A 17,458-nucleotide genomic window follows, 5' to 3' on the forward strand; every position below is an offset into this window, starting at 1 on the left:
GGGGTTGTGGAGTCTCCCTCTCCCCTAATTTCACTCTCTCACTGCAGTTTTACCTGCAAAGGAGGAAACCACATTTGGAAGCATCCTGAAAGAGTCACTGAGTTGTTGCACTGCATTTTGGTTTGAGCAATTTCAGTGCAATTTGATAAATCTCCCTCCTCCTAACTTTAGAAAGCCCTGCTCTCGGCACGATTATTTGTTTTGACATAACTCATCCTTTCCTAAGTGATTTCTGGAAGGCTGAAAATGGAGATAAAGTATGGGCTAGTTACTGGGTAGACACATTCAAGGTTTGTTCATCTATATACACATCCAAAATAAAATCAGGCCAACGGAATTATGAGATCCATCCATCTACTGACAAGCAATCAGTAACTAACTGATCTGCACGAGAGCCTTCAATTGGAATACAGAAATACAGACTACTCCTCAGTAACATTTTCATACACAAATAAGGAATTGCTCAGTAATGGCAATTCATTTTTTCTAGTATTTAAAGTGACTTAGATGCATCTATGTCAGACCTTCCTTTTAACAGTTGTTCCCTTGGCATACCTGCCCATTAAAAGTCAGCGTTGAAATTTGGTACCACAAAGTCCTAATTCGAGATTTTTTCCCCTCTCTTTAACAAATGCACATGCAGGGACTCAATCTGTTCCCAGGGTACTTCCAAAAGTTCATAGCCCACAGACCTTGGAAGGATATATTACATTTCTATAAATAGAACAGTCTGAATTGTGCTTCCTTGTACTGCTACAGGCACACGTAGCAGCTGCACAGCATGAAGTGTTCAGAGGAGACTACAGAAGCAGCTTTATGGCAGCTTTGGCCATTGTCTTCAGAAGTAACACCTCAAAAAAAGTTTATTATGAGCTAAAATGAATATTTGATAACAAAAACACAGTGTTTAAATAATGTTATTATGCTTGCATTAATACATGGAGGAGATTCAACTGCTTTGTAGCTTTTGATGTTATGCAAGCCTGCATGTAATCAGATACAGAAATCCCTCCAAAATTCACTGAATATCTCCAACTTCTCATTAAAATCAAAGGTCAAAGAATTCTGTTCAAAACCTGTGTCAAACGTGGAACAAATAATTGAAGAAGAGTTCAAAGGTGACTGCATTATTTCTACAGTGCACTATTATGGATTTTTTTTTTTCCACTCAGACATTCCCTCATTGTGCATATTTAATCTCCTTCTGTGAAGCCACTTTGGGCATTGACTATTTATGTCTTTGCACATATCACATTCTAACAGAAAAGCCTTCTAGATTCTCATCCCTCAAGTACATTAGTGATTAGGCAATGCTTTTCTCTCCTCACCTACACACAGCTGACCAAGTTTAGTTATTTTTTCAGAAGAGAACTTTGTCATACTGAATCTCTGTCATCTCTAAATGAATTATGTTTCATGGAGCTACATTTTGAAAGCAGCCTCAACTTTGAAGCACTGGCAGAGTGCAGAGGGGAAGTGCTCAAGCAGGAGCTCTGTAGGAAGCTCCTAGAATCCATGCTCTGGGGTGCCCACTGATTAGATGCAACCTTTACTAAAGGTATCAGAAATACCCTACCTATCTTTCTTTTGAGTGTTTTTAATCTCTATTCTGGGAGAAAGTGCCTCATTCTCTTTCAAAAAGAGATGTGATTTTGGTCAGCAGTGTCTGCTACGATTCAATACTGGATGCTTTCCGTGGGATCTTTCTTTCGTCTTCTTATTTCCTTTGTTGATAAAGAATTGATTTGCTTTAGTATTCTGTCATAGTCAGATGGAGAGTCAGCCATGGTCCATACATGGTGTGCATCCTGACAAAAATCTAGTCCTCTGCTTTCCTTCTCTAAGTGCTAATTCCAATATATGTTACACCTATTGCTTCCCAAATGTGTTTGCACTCACCAGGTATTCAGAATGTACTTGAAGAATGACAGCTCCTGAGAAAGGGCCATCTGAGCCAGTATGGAGGCAAAGTGGTAAAACCCCAGACATCTTTGGGTGAATGATGGGTGATGACAAGCACTCAATGTGTCTTGGAAGAGAGCTGCAACAATACCCCAAATTAACTACATCTGCAAAGATGACTAGAGGCAGAAGCTGCCCTACCTGCTTGCAAGCAGTCAACCCCTCAAGCTAAAATGACTATCACTAAGCATGTTTTCTTGAAAAAAAAATGAAATAAAATCAAGACTAGGAAGATAAAAACCCAAGTGAAGGATCCAGTGATTGAGGGGAAAGGTCCTCACAGAGCAGTGTGGTATTGGGCTGTCAGCAGACATGAACAGAAGTTTTTGAGGCAGGTGATACTGACTTTGAATAAAATAGTTCCCTCAATCCTACAAGCCTCTCTGGAGAAATATAAAAGACAAACAGGGACTGGACAATTCTGAGCAGCTTCTGAGAGCAGATCCTAATCAGGTGTTATAAGCAGCTGCTGAGAACAGACAAGGAGACATGCACTGATGGGTGATATCTTGCTGCTTATTGTGGAGTTATGCTATATTGCATTTCATTTGGCTGAGGGAGGTGATAGAGCACCAAGCACCAAGCTGGACCTGCAGCACAGCCACCAGTGCACAGGCAGAACATCCAAATTTGGATAATTTTCATCAGCCACGTTGTGGCAAGGAGAAAATTCCCTTGCTTTTTGGGGTTCTTTTTCTTAGAAAAGCAGGAAGCAATAAAGAATTTGCCAGCAGTATGCCTTCCCCTGTCATTCATTTCCTAAGTGGGAGACATACTGCACTTGAGGCAGTACTTTAAACCTTACTGGCTTTGCTAAGCTGTAAGAGTAACTAACAGCATGCTAACAAAGATGGTTGTAGACAGACCTAACCTTGTCCTCTCTGTGCTTAAGTATCTAAGCTACCAAAAAAGGCCACATTTTAGCATGTTAGCGTGACAGAAGAAATCAACTCAAATGCACTGACATGACTTCTCGCCAGGGAGGCAGCTTCTGACTTTCCACAGAACAGATAAGACAGATAACTACCTCTATTTAAAGGAAATAGCCCCTTTTCCAAATTCCAAATTCTTACTGAAGTAATAAATTATTTATTCTCCAGGCTGACTTTACAGTAAAATGTGTTTATTGACATCCGTAAGTGAACTGCTTCTTGCTTTGCGTCACGGTCAGAGAAACTGAGGGTCAAATATTGAAAGCTATGTAAGGAAGAGTGGTTCCTACTTGTGGGACACTCGTATATCAAACATGAAATTTATATCTGAGTAAGCATTTGAGAGAAAAGAACAGGTTCTGAAATTTGTTAGAAATTTGGGGAAGGAAAAGAAGAGCAATAGCAGGGTCTAGAGGGGATTCTAACACTGGATGATTACACTCACCAGCAAAAGATAAACAATTCTGTATGAGGTGGTGTACACCAATGCATGATGAAGGAAGAGACACAAAGTTTGTCCTTTTAAACACTTGGATTTATGCAGTATCCTGATGTTAATAAAGTCACTCACACGTGTTTGCATAATGTTACCATTTGGCATGTTCTGGACACACAAATCAAAATGTACTTGCCAGTCTCTCCCTTCCAGACTTCTGGTGGATGAATCTGCTCTATCCACTTGGTACTGCCACTTTACTGCTTCAGCTCTGATCGAACTCCTCTCCTTCCCTTCCAGCTGAGTAACAAAACAAAAGCTTTGGAGAGGAGCTGCCTAGCAGCAAAAGTTTCAGAGAAGGAAACTGGAGGGAAGGTATTGATCAGCATCAAACTGCTTTCAAAGTAATGAAAGAAATGAGAAAGGTTTTTTTCTCTTCTGCTAAAAGTGGTATTGATTCAATTCTGCCCTTATAACTGAAGCCAGTGAAGCCAGCTGTCTCCTTATTCTGGTCTTTCTTTCCTGCACATTGGAAAGTAGAGGATGGGCAGAGCAGAATTATATAGAATAACATAGTTCCTAGTCTGGAACATGTGATCAGATCAGATTCCCTGTCCTGGTGCATTTGTGGACCGCTTCAGTTCTGCTCCCATTTCTGCTGCTGAGTCTGAGTGTGGGCTTAGACAAGCTGCTCCGCTGGTAGGAACTGTCATAGCACATCAACACAAGCTCACTTAAATCAGTGGAGTTGTAACAAGTTTGCAGCCAAACATTTGTCATTTAGCTGTATTCTCTGTCCTGCACAGGCACGCATTGACACAAAAATACTGGCAGGAATGATTTGTTTCAGGGCTCATGCCCTTCCTCCACAAGGTAGAGGGTGAGGGCTCATTCTAATTTCATGATCAACACTGGGCATTCAGATGCAGTCCTCTCTATAGTAACAGAAAATTCGCCCTTGCATTCAGGAAAGAAGAAAACCAAACCACTAGTTCTGGATACCGTAAAAATATTCTTTCATCACTGGGGGCAGATTTCTTGTGTAACAGTGACAGCAGTACCCAAACATGGAAGGGATAAATAGCACAGGTGAATCTAAAGGTAACTGGAAATCCCCCAAAGCCGCTGGAGCCAGCAACCTTACAGGTGTTAGAAATATACACACTGCTGTACTTCATACTGTTTAACCTCTTTCCATTTAGAGATCAGTTTGTTGTTGCTGGGTACTTTTGAGTGAAGCTATTACATTAGCATTTTAGGAGATGCCAGGCAATAATGGGTGCTTCAGAACAAAAAGTTGCACATCATCTTGAACTTATTATTTGTATTTAAATTTCTACAAGGGGATTTATTTTTTTTTCCAAAATGTGAATTAATATAGTTGAAATTCCATGAAACATTTTCCCTCCCTCAGACTAATGGCAGTATCACACTGTGAGAAATCAAGAAAGGGATGTGACTGTAGCTCTGCTGAAAAAAACAACAATACTGCACTTTAATGCTTTCCCCCTCCAGTCTGTTCCCATGTGTTATAACACTGAAGCTAAAACATATCCAGTAAGAGTATTTTTCGGATGCTAAAAATGCTACACATCCAGAGCATAAAAAACTCCCAGTGAGCACTGCTAGGAGAGGAAAAAAAATCATTTGTTTGGAATTCAAAAAGTACTCTTCTAATTCCACACCCAAGACATTACATAGTAACAGAGCAGATATGATGCATTTCTACCACACACAGTTTTAAGGCTGATTTATTGCCATGGTTCAGTAGCTGTAAAAGCGCTGTGTTAAACATCTCACATTGTATCAGCTGGACAATTTTACGAGGTGACGATGTGAATCTACATCCATCAAAGATCCTATTCCCCCAAGAAAAGTTAATCTTTCAGAAAACTAGAGCTCTCTCCTTGGCTGTGTGATTCTGACTACAGGCAAAAAAGGCTAGTTTGGGGTACACACGTATGAACACACTGACAAAAGCAGTATTTTTTGAGCAAGGGCTTCAGTGAGTGAATAGCTTTTGTTTTCTACAGCAGCCCGCAGCGCAAGAGCTCATTAATACCTGAACTGTAATAGCCTACTTCTGTGAAATGGGGGAAAAAGCCCTCACTTTGCATAGAAATAAAAATTCTATGAAAAATAACAAGAAGTCCTCTTTGAGAGTAATCAAACCAGTATGACCCATATAGTGGAGAGCGAGCAAACAGGAATTCAAAAGCATATACTCATTATAGAGATTTTAAATACCCACATTTAATGCTGGCATCTCTGCCTTTTCCTTTTTGAGACGTGTCAAGTGAGCTCCATCCTAAAGCTTATCCTGCAACAACAGTGGTTTGCATTTATCTGTGAAATGGATTCTTAACACACAAGTACTGATACAGAACAAAACTCCAATTGCATCATAAATCAGAAGTGCAAAGCGTGTTATAAAGGTGAACTGAACTCAGATCCACAGAATCTATCAACTTCTGTAGCAGTGAGCCGCTCTCAAAGGCAACCGACACAGGCATTATGTTCCCTGCTTTCAGTCTTCCTAATAAACATCCACTCAGGGACACTTGGCAATTCATCACCAAATACAAACCTTACACTAGCATCTACTGCTGTTTTACACTAGCAAAGTAAACCCAGCAGAAGCGAACCAGGCTTTCTTTAGTTTGAATGGTATTTTAACTTCGGCAGCCTTTTCATTTCTCAGCTTTTATACCTGATGCTCTCTACGTCCAGATCAGACACCACACCTACAAACAGCACAAACTGCGAGTGATCACTTTACCTTCTGAAAAATCAATCAGTCCCAGCAAATGAAGCAGCTTCAGAGATGCAAATATAATCACAACAATACCCACTGTCTGCAGTCCCTCTGACTCCCACTCGAGAGTCAACATTCTTCCAACAGGTAAATCATTCCAGTCTTCACACCAGTTCTTAATCAGAGGGAAATTAGAGGATTTTACCAGGAATTTGCTTTGAAGAAAGTTGCAGTGGAGTGAAGCAGCACTGTGCTGAGCTGTGGCAATTCACCAGCCACTCCAGCTGAGACAAAATATCAGATAAAGCCCTGCATCTCATGCTTCTCTAAGCATTTGATTTCCTCAGTAGCGAGTCCTCTTAGAAGGCTGAGGTGGACCAGGAACCCCTGGGTATGACATTGTATCCAGCAAGCAGCCTTACTTCAGAGCTGCTGGAGGAACATCTGTGTCAGAGCTGGAGACTTAGCTGTGTCAGAGCTAAGAAGAAATGCTCCCTGGAAACTTGCACTAGGGAGCATGCTGCTATCAGCACTCTGCACTCCGGTGCCTCCAGACCCAGGCTTTGTGATTCTCCCCCAGCTTCACAGCCCTTCCCCAGCTTCTCTGAGCACAATTTTGTGAAGTTTGACAAACGACAGTTTGCAAATGACAGAGAGCAGTTTCCAGGTGTGCTAAATGCTGCACGTCAGAAAACTGCTGCCCTCTGCATTAGAAGTAATAACGCTCAGGGAAACACTGTCCGCTTCTCTTCCTAAGCATCACCAGAATCTAATTAGAATCTTCAGTGGAAATGAGAATGGCAATTAAAGAAATACACATCAGCACGGCCAGCGCCTCCAGCTAGCACAATACAGTGCTGTCAAGGAGACATGCACTGCCCAAACCCCCATTCTGCAGCCAGGAATATGTTATTTACTGATTGAGGAAAAAACCCCACAACCACCCCCCACAGCGCTTTTTCTGTCTAAGGACATGAACCTACAGCTGCTGAACCCCTAACTCTGATACATAGGAAGAGGAATGAGGACTTTTCCACAGCTCCTGCTAAGACCTTGCCCAGGCTATGCAGCAGGGGAAAAAGAGAAGAGGTTTATGATCCCAGCTGATTTATTGGATAGTCTGTATGAAACTAATTGTCCTGTGTTTATTAATGTGATTATCAAGAGGATATCCAGAGTGAAGAATAGGCTCTGAAGACGATTCGTGCAGTGCATGCACAAATATTATAAGGTTAAAACTATGTATTATAAAGTTCAGCTGAAATGCTTATTCATGTGTCCATGCTAATAATTTAACTAAATCCTCTCCACTGGTATACAAGGCACTAGAGAAACAGGAAGGGAAGTCTCAGATGAAATAATTTGAGACACCATTACTACTGAAAAAGTACATGTGAGCTAACAACAAATCTCATCAACTATGCCCAGCATCAAGCACTCATCTCAGGTTTGTTGACATTAGAAATAACTTTCACTAACTTCTGAGAAGCTCAGAAGCTTTTATTTTTGTTCAGAAACCCATTATCATTTGCAATCAGCATAAGAAGTTAATTGCCTGGTATGCATGGACTATCAGGTAGAGAAAGAAAAATATAATCTCCAATTTGCTATCAGCTTTTTTGTTTTGTTTTCTTGGAAGGCTGTTTCTGTTAGGCTGCAGTAACGAATCAGAGGCAGAGACTTTGCTGTCTGGGCAGGACTCTCCAGTCGGCATGCTTTGGAGCATTCGAAAAATCAGGTGTGTGCAAGCAGCAGCAAACACTCGTTACACATGGGATGCTATGAATGGAATCATTAAGGAATAAACTGCTTGGAAATCCTAAAAATAGCTAGCTAATATTTCTGTGATTACAGTATTAGGGTATAAACTTTCCCTGTAATTTGAGCTGATTACGCAGTGCTTCCGAAGTGATCTGAGATTATCATACTTGTTTTATATACACCGGTAATCTGTTTAACTATAACCTGTCACTGTAACCAGCACAGTAAAATTAAGTGGTGGGGATTTTGTTTTCCCTTGCTTTAGTCTTAATAAAGAAATACTTCAATTCAAGATTTCACCATAATTTATAAACCCTCCCTCTTTTCAATTTCTTAGTGCATGAGAGTAGTACAGTAGGAGCCTACCTGATCCCAAATGCATTGAAGCGTCTTATGGGCTTTTTTCCCACTGTATTTTTAACATCTGCTTGTAAAAAGTTTTCTCAGGCTTTTCTCAGAAAGAAATCTCTTCATACTTGTAATGATTTTAATTTCTCTTCTATATAGACATTATGGATTTGCTGTTGTCTAATGCAGAATGGGGCTGATCAAAGTTGAACAGCTTTCAAGGCAAGGATCTATTATTATTCATTAATTGACTTGAATTATACTGCTTTCCTAAGTGATGAAATCTGCCCAGTGTTGTAACTAATCTATAAGGGGAGGAAAAAAAGGTCTTAATTGGCTAGCAGTAATAGTTCATTAGACTCTATTTGATATTTTCCCCCACCGTGGCTGAAAACGGAAACTGCTGATGAGTTAGAAATAGAAAGAAATTTTGGAAGTATTAATTAGCTGTCCTTCTTTCTGTGCTCTCTTTTCCAGAGGGAAATGTCTGTCAGCCAAAAGAGAAATTGTCAAACACAGAAAGGGTACCTAGGTACAGGTCAGACGAACTGCTAATCTTCAGCTTCTCGCTCACGCCAGATCTGAGCTTATTAGGAAAGTCATCTAACAGATCATGAAATTCATCCTCCTACTACTAGTCAGCCAGTAAGAAACCTCTTCATAAGCAATAATCTGCAGTTTTCTACACAGAGAAGTTTCTGTCTTAGACCTGCAGAAGAAAACCCTGTCCACTAAAAAGCATTTGGAGAACCAGAATTAATTTACACATATCCTGCAGATCATCATCCTCAGGAATATTTTCTTTTGAACTCACCCCCTCCTGCACAGGCTGCTATGGCCAACCACAGAACACCCAGTTCTTATGAAATGCTTAGAAAAATGAAGAGACTGATGCATGGAATCACTTTGGTCATTACATCGGTGCCTGCAACTATCGAAGACCACAGCACTGCACTAGCAGATTACTAATCCAAAACTGCAGGGAAATTTTGTTTGAAGAGTTAGGTAGAGTGTAATTACCCAAGATTAAACTTGTCAGGCTTCACATATAATCTTTAATATTTACAGTAAGTGCTCTCAATCTTTAATTAATGTAAGTGAATATAGGCTAAGAAAGAGAGAAAAAATAAATCAACACCTGTACAGGCAAGATAAGATTCACTGCTAACATTTGCAATCAAGGGAGAAAACATAACTGAGCTTCTGAAGGCTTGGTCTCAGAAGTAAATTACACTAAAACACTATTGCAGGTCTAGCTTTATAATGCTGAAAAGTCAATTTCCTTATTTCTGTTTTCTGGTTCTGAGCATGGTGTGGGATTTCATTACTTTTTTTTCCCCCTCTTCATTTTCACCTTCTGACTCTCACTTGCTCCTAAGAAGCTTTTGTTCTTGCTTTGATCTAAATCAAAGGACAGCTGGCAATACTGATCTGAAAGCAAGAATTTAAAAGAATCCCACAAGACAACCATTACCAACACCCCCCCATGCCATAACAGCTACAGGTGGATTCATTTGTCTATCAAATTAATTGTTATATCATGCTAGACAATTATGCTGGAAATAGCTATGTGCAAGTGGGTTGTAAATTAAATGGCGTGGCCATGGGAGAGACAGTAGCATTTTCATTTATTAAGCTTTAGCAAAACATTACAAAGAGGCTATTGCTTTCCTAAACAAGGTTAAATTACAGTAGTAATAGTAACTAATCAAATTCTGGTTTGCTTTACTGCAAAGCCCACTGGCTGGTTTGAGAAATGAAATTATCTCTTATGTGACTAGGTCTTCAGCCTACAGATCTGGTTTTCTTCTTATATTAAATTATACTTGATCTCCCAGCAGCAGGATTTGCCACTCTCAAGCTTGCAAGCACAAATGTAGGTCTGTATAGGAGACATGCAGTATGATGGGACTTCTGGGGACCAGTCAAACCCAACTACTTTGTTAGCTGTAGTACAGCTGTGGTATCTTAACCAAACCAACAGAGAATCACCAGTAAAAGTAAACTTGGTCCCCAAAAAGCTTGCTGAAGCTTGGCTCTAAAATTAATTGATTGATGTTTCTCTGGCTATTGAACTACTTTGAATGGGAGTTCAAAGAGAATTTTTAAGAAAGCTCAAGCCCAAGGCATGCCTCACCTGTACAGCTCGAATTCCCATCCCTTCTGCTGAAGTATTGTCTGTGTGAATCTTTGACCTCCCTTCCTCTGACTGCACATCAGACACACTTCTGCTTATCACAAACCACCTTTTTTCCTGCACCATCACCCTCCTCTTCAGCCTTTTCACATTTGGAAAGAGCACAGCAACAGCAGTGCCTGACCTGCCAGTTTTCCTCTTTCACTGTTACTGCCCTAATTATATATTGAAGCAGTAAAACACCAACCATTATCAATCATTTTACTCATGCAAACAAGAAACTCCTGGGAGGGCTAGAGAACAAGCTGGCAGAAATGAAAGGACAGAATACTCCATATTCAGTCTTTTTCTGCTGGCCAAATTATTAATATATCCATTTACACTTGTCCATACATCTAGGAAGCCCTGGTTCTATAGGCTGTACAGTTCAATAACCTCAGATGAGCTGCTACAAGAAAGGGTCAGCTGTTTTCTGCTGTGATAAACAAGAAAACAAATGACTCGTGTGTGCTAATAATAAAAGCTAACATTCTAGTAACTAAGAGGAATATTCACCATCTAAAGCCCTGAACCAACCATCCATCAATTTGCAATTCTCAACCTATCCTGTGCAACACTTCTCTTTAAAAGCTGTTGTGCCTGCCTTTGTGTAGCCAATGTAAGGTCTGCAACTAAAGGGGGGGGGGGGGGGGGGGGGGAGGACTAATAAACATGCTCATAAGAACTCGTGACACACCTGCCTTTTCCTGATATAAAATAACCCAAGTACATTAAATGTTCTATTCTCTCCTTAGTTTTCAGAAAGAATAGAATTAACCAGGCTGGAAAAGCATTGTATTTTTCCATAGCAACAGGAAAGTATTATAAATGATGTCTGAAGTGGCTGACACATTAGTACATTTGCAGTACTAGTTAAAAGATGAGTGTGTCAGACCTATAAAGATGAGGTGCAATAAATTAGCCCATATTACATGGCTGCAGCACACTCAAGAAAAGTAACTAAAACCCCTCTGTAATCATGAACCTTTCCCTTAGGTGTATAGCACAGTATTTGGACTGTCTATGGAGAGAGACTGAGAGAGTAGGGGCTGTTCAGTCTGGAGAAGAGAAGGGTCCAAGAAGACCTTCTTATGGCCTTCCCGTTATCTTAAGGGGGCTACAGGAAAGCTGGTGAGGGACTTTTCAGGGCGTCAGGTAGTGATAGGACTGTGGGGAATGGAACAAAACTGGCAGTGGGTAGATTTGGGTTGGGTGTTAGGAAGAAGTTCCAGGCTGGGGAGTCTCCTTCCTTGGAGATATTCAAAAGCACGGACATGGCAAAGGACATTAAAATATCTCTCTGGACACAGTGCTGGGAAACTAGCTCTAGGCAGCCCTGCTTGAGCAGGGATGTGGGACCAGATGTTCTCCAGAAGTCACTCCCACCTCAATCATTCTACATTGCTGTGACTTATATCCCTCTGAATGACACTTTTTGAACATCCTTTCCTAGGTAGAAGGTTTTTCAGGAGATAAAGTTTTTCATATTGTAAAACTTGATTAATTCATATTGGCAATAATTTTAGAGGTAAATAGGATTCCAAGTACACTTGAAAATAAACCTTTCAGGACCTCATCTCTTCTTGTTTCTGGACACTGAAACAGTATTTTTCCAATGTAGGGCCTGAAATTCACCCAGAGTGAAAGGTTTACCACTGAGAAATGGCAGGAGTAGCAACAAAGGACAATGAACAAGGTTACAGCAATATAAATGTATATAGTCCCTGCACTGAAAGGAAAAAGAACTTCCCCCCCTCCCTTACCCATTCAGAGTTTTCACTCCGTTGGTAAACTCAGAGGCTTCTAAAGCCTTCTAATTCCCCCATCAAAAACATGTTAGGCAGAGTACTAAGAGTTCAGGAAATTTAAAGGTTTTGTGAGCTAGACTCTCACTTTCCCAGGAGAATAAAAGCAGTGGTGAAGGGGTTGGGAGTAACAGCATAACCTGATGTTTTTCAGCTCCTAATGGAGCTTTTTATTGGCTTACAGCCCTGTCCTGCTGGAGGAACCTACACTGATATTTGAGGATCCATGCAACACAATGAAAAATTTTCTGCTCCAGGAACTCTGCTGTTCTGGTACTTGTGCAAAACAACTGTATAAAACTGAGCTCTGAAGGGAGCAATAAGCTTACAATGCCTTATCACTAAGTAAGTAAAAGGAAGGTTATGGCTCTTCCCTGAGGAAGCATTAAACCATCCAACTAAGAGCAGCATCACGAGGTTCTTGCAGCTGCTGAAATGAGGGAAGTAACAAACTAGAGAAGCTTGCTATCTTGAACATTCAACAAAACTTTAGACACAACTTTTGATTGTCTTAGGCTACTGCAGGGATCAAATCTTCACCTTCAGCAGCTTCACAGGGTTTACCACAGCCTCTCTACTCTCTGTGCTTACAGCTTAGATAAAGCAGATATTCCATTATGCACATGTGGTTTGTGGTCATGAGAGATACATTTCCATGTGCCTCTTGACATGCAGAACACCATACCCAAATTCTGTGAGTGAGATACTTAGATACTTGCACATTTTCCTCCCATCAAACCAACATGATTCTGAGCTGGCTGGACTTTTAAGCCACTTTAAATCCATCTTCAGCCATTTTTAAGACTATTTTTGCTGCCATTAATACTTCAGGAATCATTTCCACCCAATAATCATCAGTGCACCAGGCTATGAATTTTAATTGCTCTGATGTTCTCAGCAGCCATTTCCCTAGCTTTCCAATCATGCTGCTCTTTTCTGAACTCACTTTAATTAGGCAGAACAGTTATATGGAGGAAAAAAAAACCAAACAACCAAAACCCCACAACAAACAGCTTAGTTTTTGGGTAGAGTTCAAATAGTCACAGGCAAGATTGTATGATGAGACTGCCAGCCGTAGCCTAAGCATTTCACTAACATCCTCCTCTCATTAAAATAGAGTTGAATATTTAATAGCAGTTTGTCTTGTTTATCCCTCAGAAGCAAATAAACTTCCCCCCAGCATTAAATGTCCACATATGCCCTTAGCTATCAGGAACTTGTGTTTCAGTTAAGGAATCCCAAGAGTGTGGCAAGACTTCAGCCCGTTCCCTCGCTGCGACTGATGTGCGTTTTGGCAATGCTTCTTTTCAGACTTAAAGACCTTTCTTTGCTAACAGTGACAGTAACACATGCAGGCTTTCACTGAAGCAACTTTGTGCTACACCAGAGAATAATTAGTCTGTTCCAAGGCTGCCTGAACAGGTCTGACAGTTGGTTGCTGTCCCTAGCATGTTATCCCTTCTGCACTTGCTTTGCCGCTTGTCTGATGCTGTGTGAGGTTTCACAGATTAAGTCAGACCTCCCCACCACACACCCAAGAAAAAATACAAACTTGACAAAACACAACAAAAAAAGCACAAAATAAAATACTGGAGCCTTTGTCCTCAAAATACTTCTCAGACATTGCTCATTTCACTTCTAGGTACCGATCTCATGGTTGTAGTCCAAGACAAGCAATGCTGTGAAGGTTCAGGAGGAGGAAAGAGCAGGCAAACAAAGCAACAAACCCTTGGTGGGGTTTAACTGACACAGCCAGCACAGAGATGCTGCAAGCCAAAGCCAAAATTCGCTGTCATACCAGGTATACACAAGGCAAAGCAGTAGGCAAGCAACCACAGCAATCCTTACTGTGTGGGATTCAACAAGATACACACAGCCCATATGCTCACAAGAAAACACAGCTCTGTCCAATTTAGTCTTTTTTAAGAGGTGTTTTATGATTGATCTCAATTTATACTACTTAACATAAGCATACAGGGTATGTTTACAGAGCCAGCACTTCTGAAAGGTTTTCCTTACATCTTCTGCAGGCTGCAGAACTAAGTTGAGTTTAGATCGTACAGTGCTCAGCCAGCTGGGAAATTCTCTTGGTGAACTGAAGTTTAGTACATTTTGTTTCCTTACACATTCCACCACTGCCTAGCATAACAGGAAAGAGAGATGTGATACCTGCTCTGAGTCACAAGCTCACAGAACACAGCCACGGCCTCACTCTCACACTCCCTCACTGGCAGAAGGTTGTTTCCCTTCACTTTTAATTGTTTTGGGGGAAAGGGAATGCAACTGCAGGAAAAGCCAAGCAATACTTGCTTGCTTATTTGTTGAACTCAGGCTCCCATTTAGCAGAGTGAGAGGATCTCTCATTCCCAAAGAGGTTTATCAGTGGTATTAACCATAAAGCTGAAGGGGAAAGAAGATAAAGGCAGAAATAAATTATTTGACCAAATACAATAATTTCTTTGCATTCCAAACCCCAGTACATATTAGATTGTTTGGAAAGCCACAGTCTAGGGATCACTAAGTTTAAGAAACATGCAACTATTGCTTAAAAGCTTCATTTCCAAAAAGGAAAAAAATATCCAAGATGTTGTCTCTCTCTCAAGATACTGCTTAAGCAGGAGGTCTCTGAGGAAGGTTAGGAGGAAAATGACAAGCTGACACAAAACTCAGGTGGGTTTATATTCTGTGGGAACACATCTCAGCAAAAGGCAAGTCTACAAAAAGCATGAGACAAGCAAAAGGGAAGGAATAGTGCCAACTGCTTCATCCTTCCTACATCTTTGAATGTCCAGTGACAATAAAATGAACATACTCCAGGTGTGGAGGAATGATATTCAGCTTACTTTAGCATTTCTGAGCCTTCTACTGGTTAAATCAGTGTGACCTGTGCCGACAGCAGTAAGTATCTGATTGGAAGGGCAATTTTAGCCCACTTGTGAGAAGAGGTAGAGGATGGTGATGGACACCCTCCGGTAGCCAGCTGCAGCCCTATCCACTGTATTAAAGATTGGTTCAGCTAGCTGTGCAACACAGCTTTCCTGAAGCAAAAAGAAGCAGGCACCACTCTGCACTACAGGGAATAAATGTCCAATGCTTTAAGGGAATCTGCAAGGTTTTGAAATACATCAAGAGCTGTTCTGCAAAGAATAGACCGAAAAAGGAATAGCTGCATGTTGCTCTGTGAAGCAATTGCTGGCCAGTGACCCCAGTGACTGGGTACAGTCTACTCTTTTTTAGTTCAAAACTGACTCACACATTGAATGAGTCTAAGCTTTCACCTTGTATCATTACTTTAATTTTGTGCACTGACCCCATCAACTGCCCAGCAGTAAAAGAAATGTTGAAAATAATTTCTCAGCCAGAGCCATGACCTGATGAACACAAAGACACACAGCACTAAGAGAACCATCAATGCTAAGAAAAGCTTTTCAAGTTCATGTGCTGGTGGATTTGGGTTGGGGTTTGGGGTTTTTTTTTGGTGACATTCTAAAAAGCCTTCCCTTCTGTCTAGTCCAGAACTCCTGGGTGACTGGGATACACTGTCTGAGCCCACTGAGTGTTCAGTGTGACTCATCCACTCCAGGTAGCACCAGCTGCACGATGTGGGAACCTTCCCTTTAAACACCCAGTTCAACACTGGCAATCAGGGTGTCAGAAAGAGCTGTGATTCACTACCAATTACTTCCAAGGCAACTCAAAGTCCTTTGTATGCTGCCAGTATCTCTCTCAGTGGAGTGTAGGAGGCTTCCAATCCTCTGTATTCTCAATTCCAAGATCCTAGTGGTTGACCTCAGGACTCCCCTTGTATCCTTTGTCAGGGGCTCCAGCTAGAGCCATTTGCCCAGCTGCAGTGTGAAGCACATTTTTCACACCTTGACCTGCCCAAACTGACCCAAGAGCCACTCCATGAACAATCTCTTGCCCGATTTGTTCAAAGGCCTGTTGCAGCTGAAGGCCCCATTAAAAATGGTTCTTTTTCTGAGTCACTCCATACTGAGTGCTCACAATTTAACTGTAGTCTGGGGTATGCATTCACCAGAAAACATGTCACAGTATCTACCCCACCCCAGGAGCTCAGATGCCTGTGCTCAAGGCCAGCTCCCAGGGAAGCAGGAGCTGCTGTAGGAGCTCCAAGTGGCCACAAAGCTGTTGGAGAAAGAGCTGGCAGAATCACCATTTCACTTGAGAGCTGCATTTGCCTGGAGGCTGTTGCTCTTACTTCCAAGGCTACATTACAGTCATAAGTTAAAAAACAATCAATCATCTACATCAGCAGAGTTTACACCTGGACTACTGATCAATTTATTAGGATGGTCAAGGAAAAGACTTTCCACTTCAATGATACGCTTAAATGTACAAGTAAATATGCCATGATGTTTGAGAAGAGAGATCTAAGGCTTATTAACCAACAACTATGCTTATGGGGTGAACACAAAACACTTCTGCATCACTGGCCATCTGTTTGTACCACTGCTGCAGACAGAAGCTAATCTATTTTTCATTTTTGGAATGCTAGCCAATTGCAGAATAAAAACCAAAGAAGATTTATATTGTTATTGCACTGAAATATCTCAGGAACTTAGGTCCGTGAAATATTGCACCACTTCCATCAATCTGACATCTTTTAGCTGTTGTTTTCATTTTCCTTGAGAACTAAGAGCAGCCTTTCTCACACAGCTGTAATCATTCTAGCTGTGCCTCCAGCACAGCATAAAAAAAGTGGCTATCTACATCTGTTAAATCTCTTTATTTCCACCCTCAAGTTCCATACCAATTTGTAATGAATAGCAAGTACCAATCTGCTCCTAAATGTAATGGAAGAGGTATCTTCATTGTACTTGCTGATCAGCTGCTTCTTCCTTCCGCCACCACTGTGTTTTTATCTGTTGGCAGATCATGATCCCCCCAATTAAAGCCTTTGTCTGCTAACAGATAAAACCACGTTAGTTTCCAAGTCTGCACTGCTGTGGACTCGTCAGACTCACTAGATACCACTGCTGACACACCAACAGTTCTGCTTGTGCTTTAATTCTGTGGTTCAGTTAGTTGCTTAGCAAAGACAAACCAATTATGCTTTGCAAAAGTGGACTGAAGGCAAAAACCAAACAACCAACCACAGAAGAAATGAGTTAGAAAAGCAGATTCAAGTAGTTAAGCTGCATCACTTTCTGGAGGATTAGCTTGAACAAAGACCATGCAACTTTACCACATTTGGTGAGCCTACCTTTATTTTTACAAAGGTTGGTGGTGCTCACCCTTCTGGAATTATGAGGTCTGACTGAA

At 41.1% G+C, this 17,458-nt stretch overlaps 1 protein-coding gene across 10 annotated transcripts in view; it reads right to left on the reverse strand.

Moving 5' to 3' along the window:
- The window catches only part of KCNIP4 (potassium voltage-gated channel interacting protein 4), a 287,694-nt gene that overhangs the window by 51,799 nt on the left and 218,437 nt on the right, over nucleotides 1–17,458 (reverse strand). For 2 of the 10 annotated variants that reach the window (XM_068149280.1, XM_068149287.1), the window contains exon 1: nucleotides 6,110–6,236. The exons of 7 other annotated variants lie outside the window; for them this stretch is intronic. In XM_068149280.1, the coding sequence (XP_068005381.1) occupies nucleotides 6,110–6,221 (112 nt within the window). In that variant the 5' untranslated portion in view covers nucleotides 6,222–6,236. Of the gene's footprint in view, nucleotides 1–6,109; nucleotides 6,237–14,485; nucleotides 14,576–17,458 lie in introns of those variants that run through there. One more of the 10 variants, XM_068149285.1, reaches the window with a different exon arrangement.

Source organism: Melanerpes formicivorus, unplaced genomic scaffold (assembly GCF_026170545.1).
Source record: "Melanerpes formicivorus ecotype bairdi unplaced genomic scaffold, bMelFor1.0.p_v2 SCAF_18, whole genome shotgun sequence".
NCBI lineage: Eukaryota > Metazoa > Chordata > Aves > Piciformes > Picidae > Melanerpes > Melanerpes formicivorus.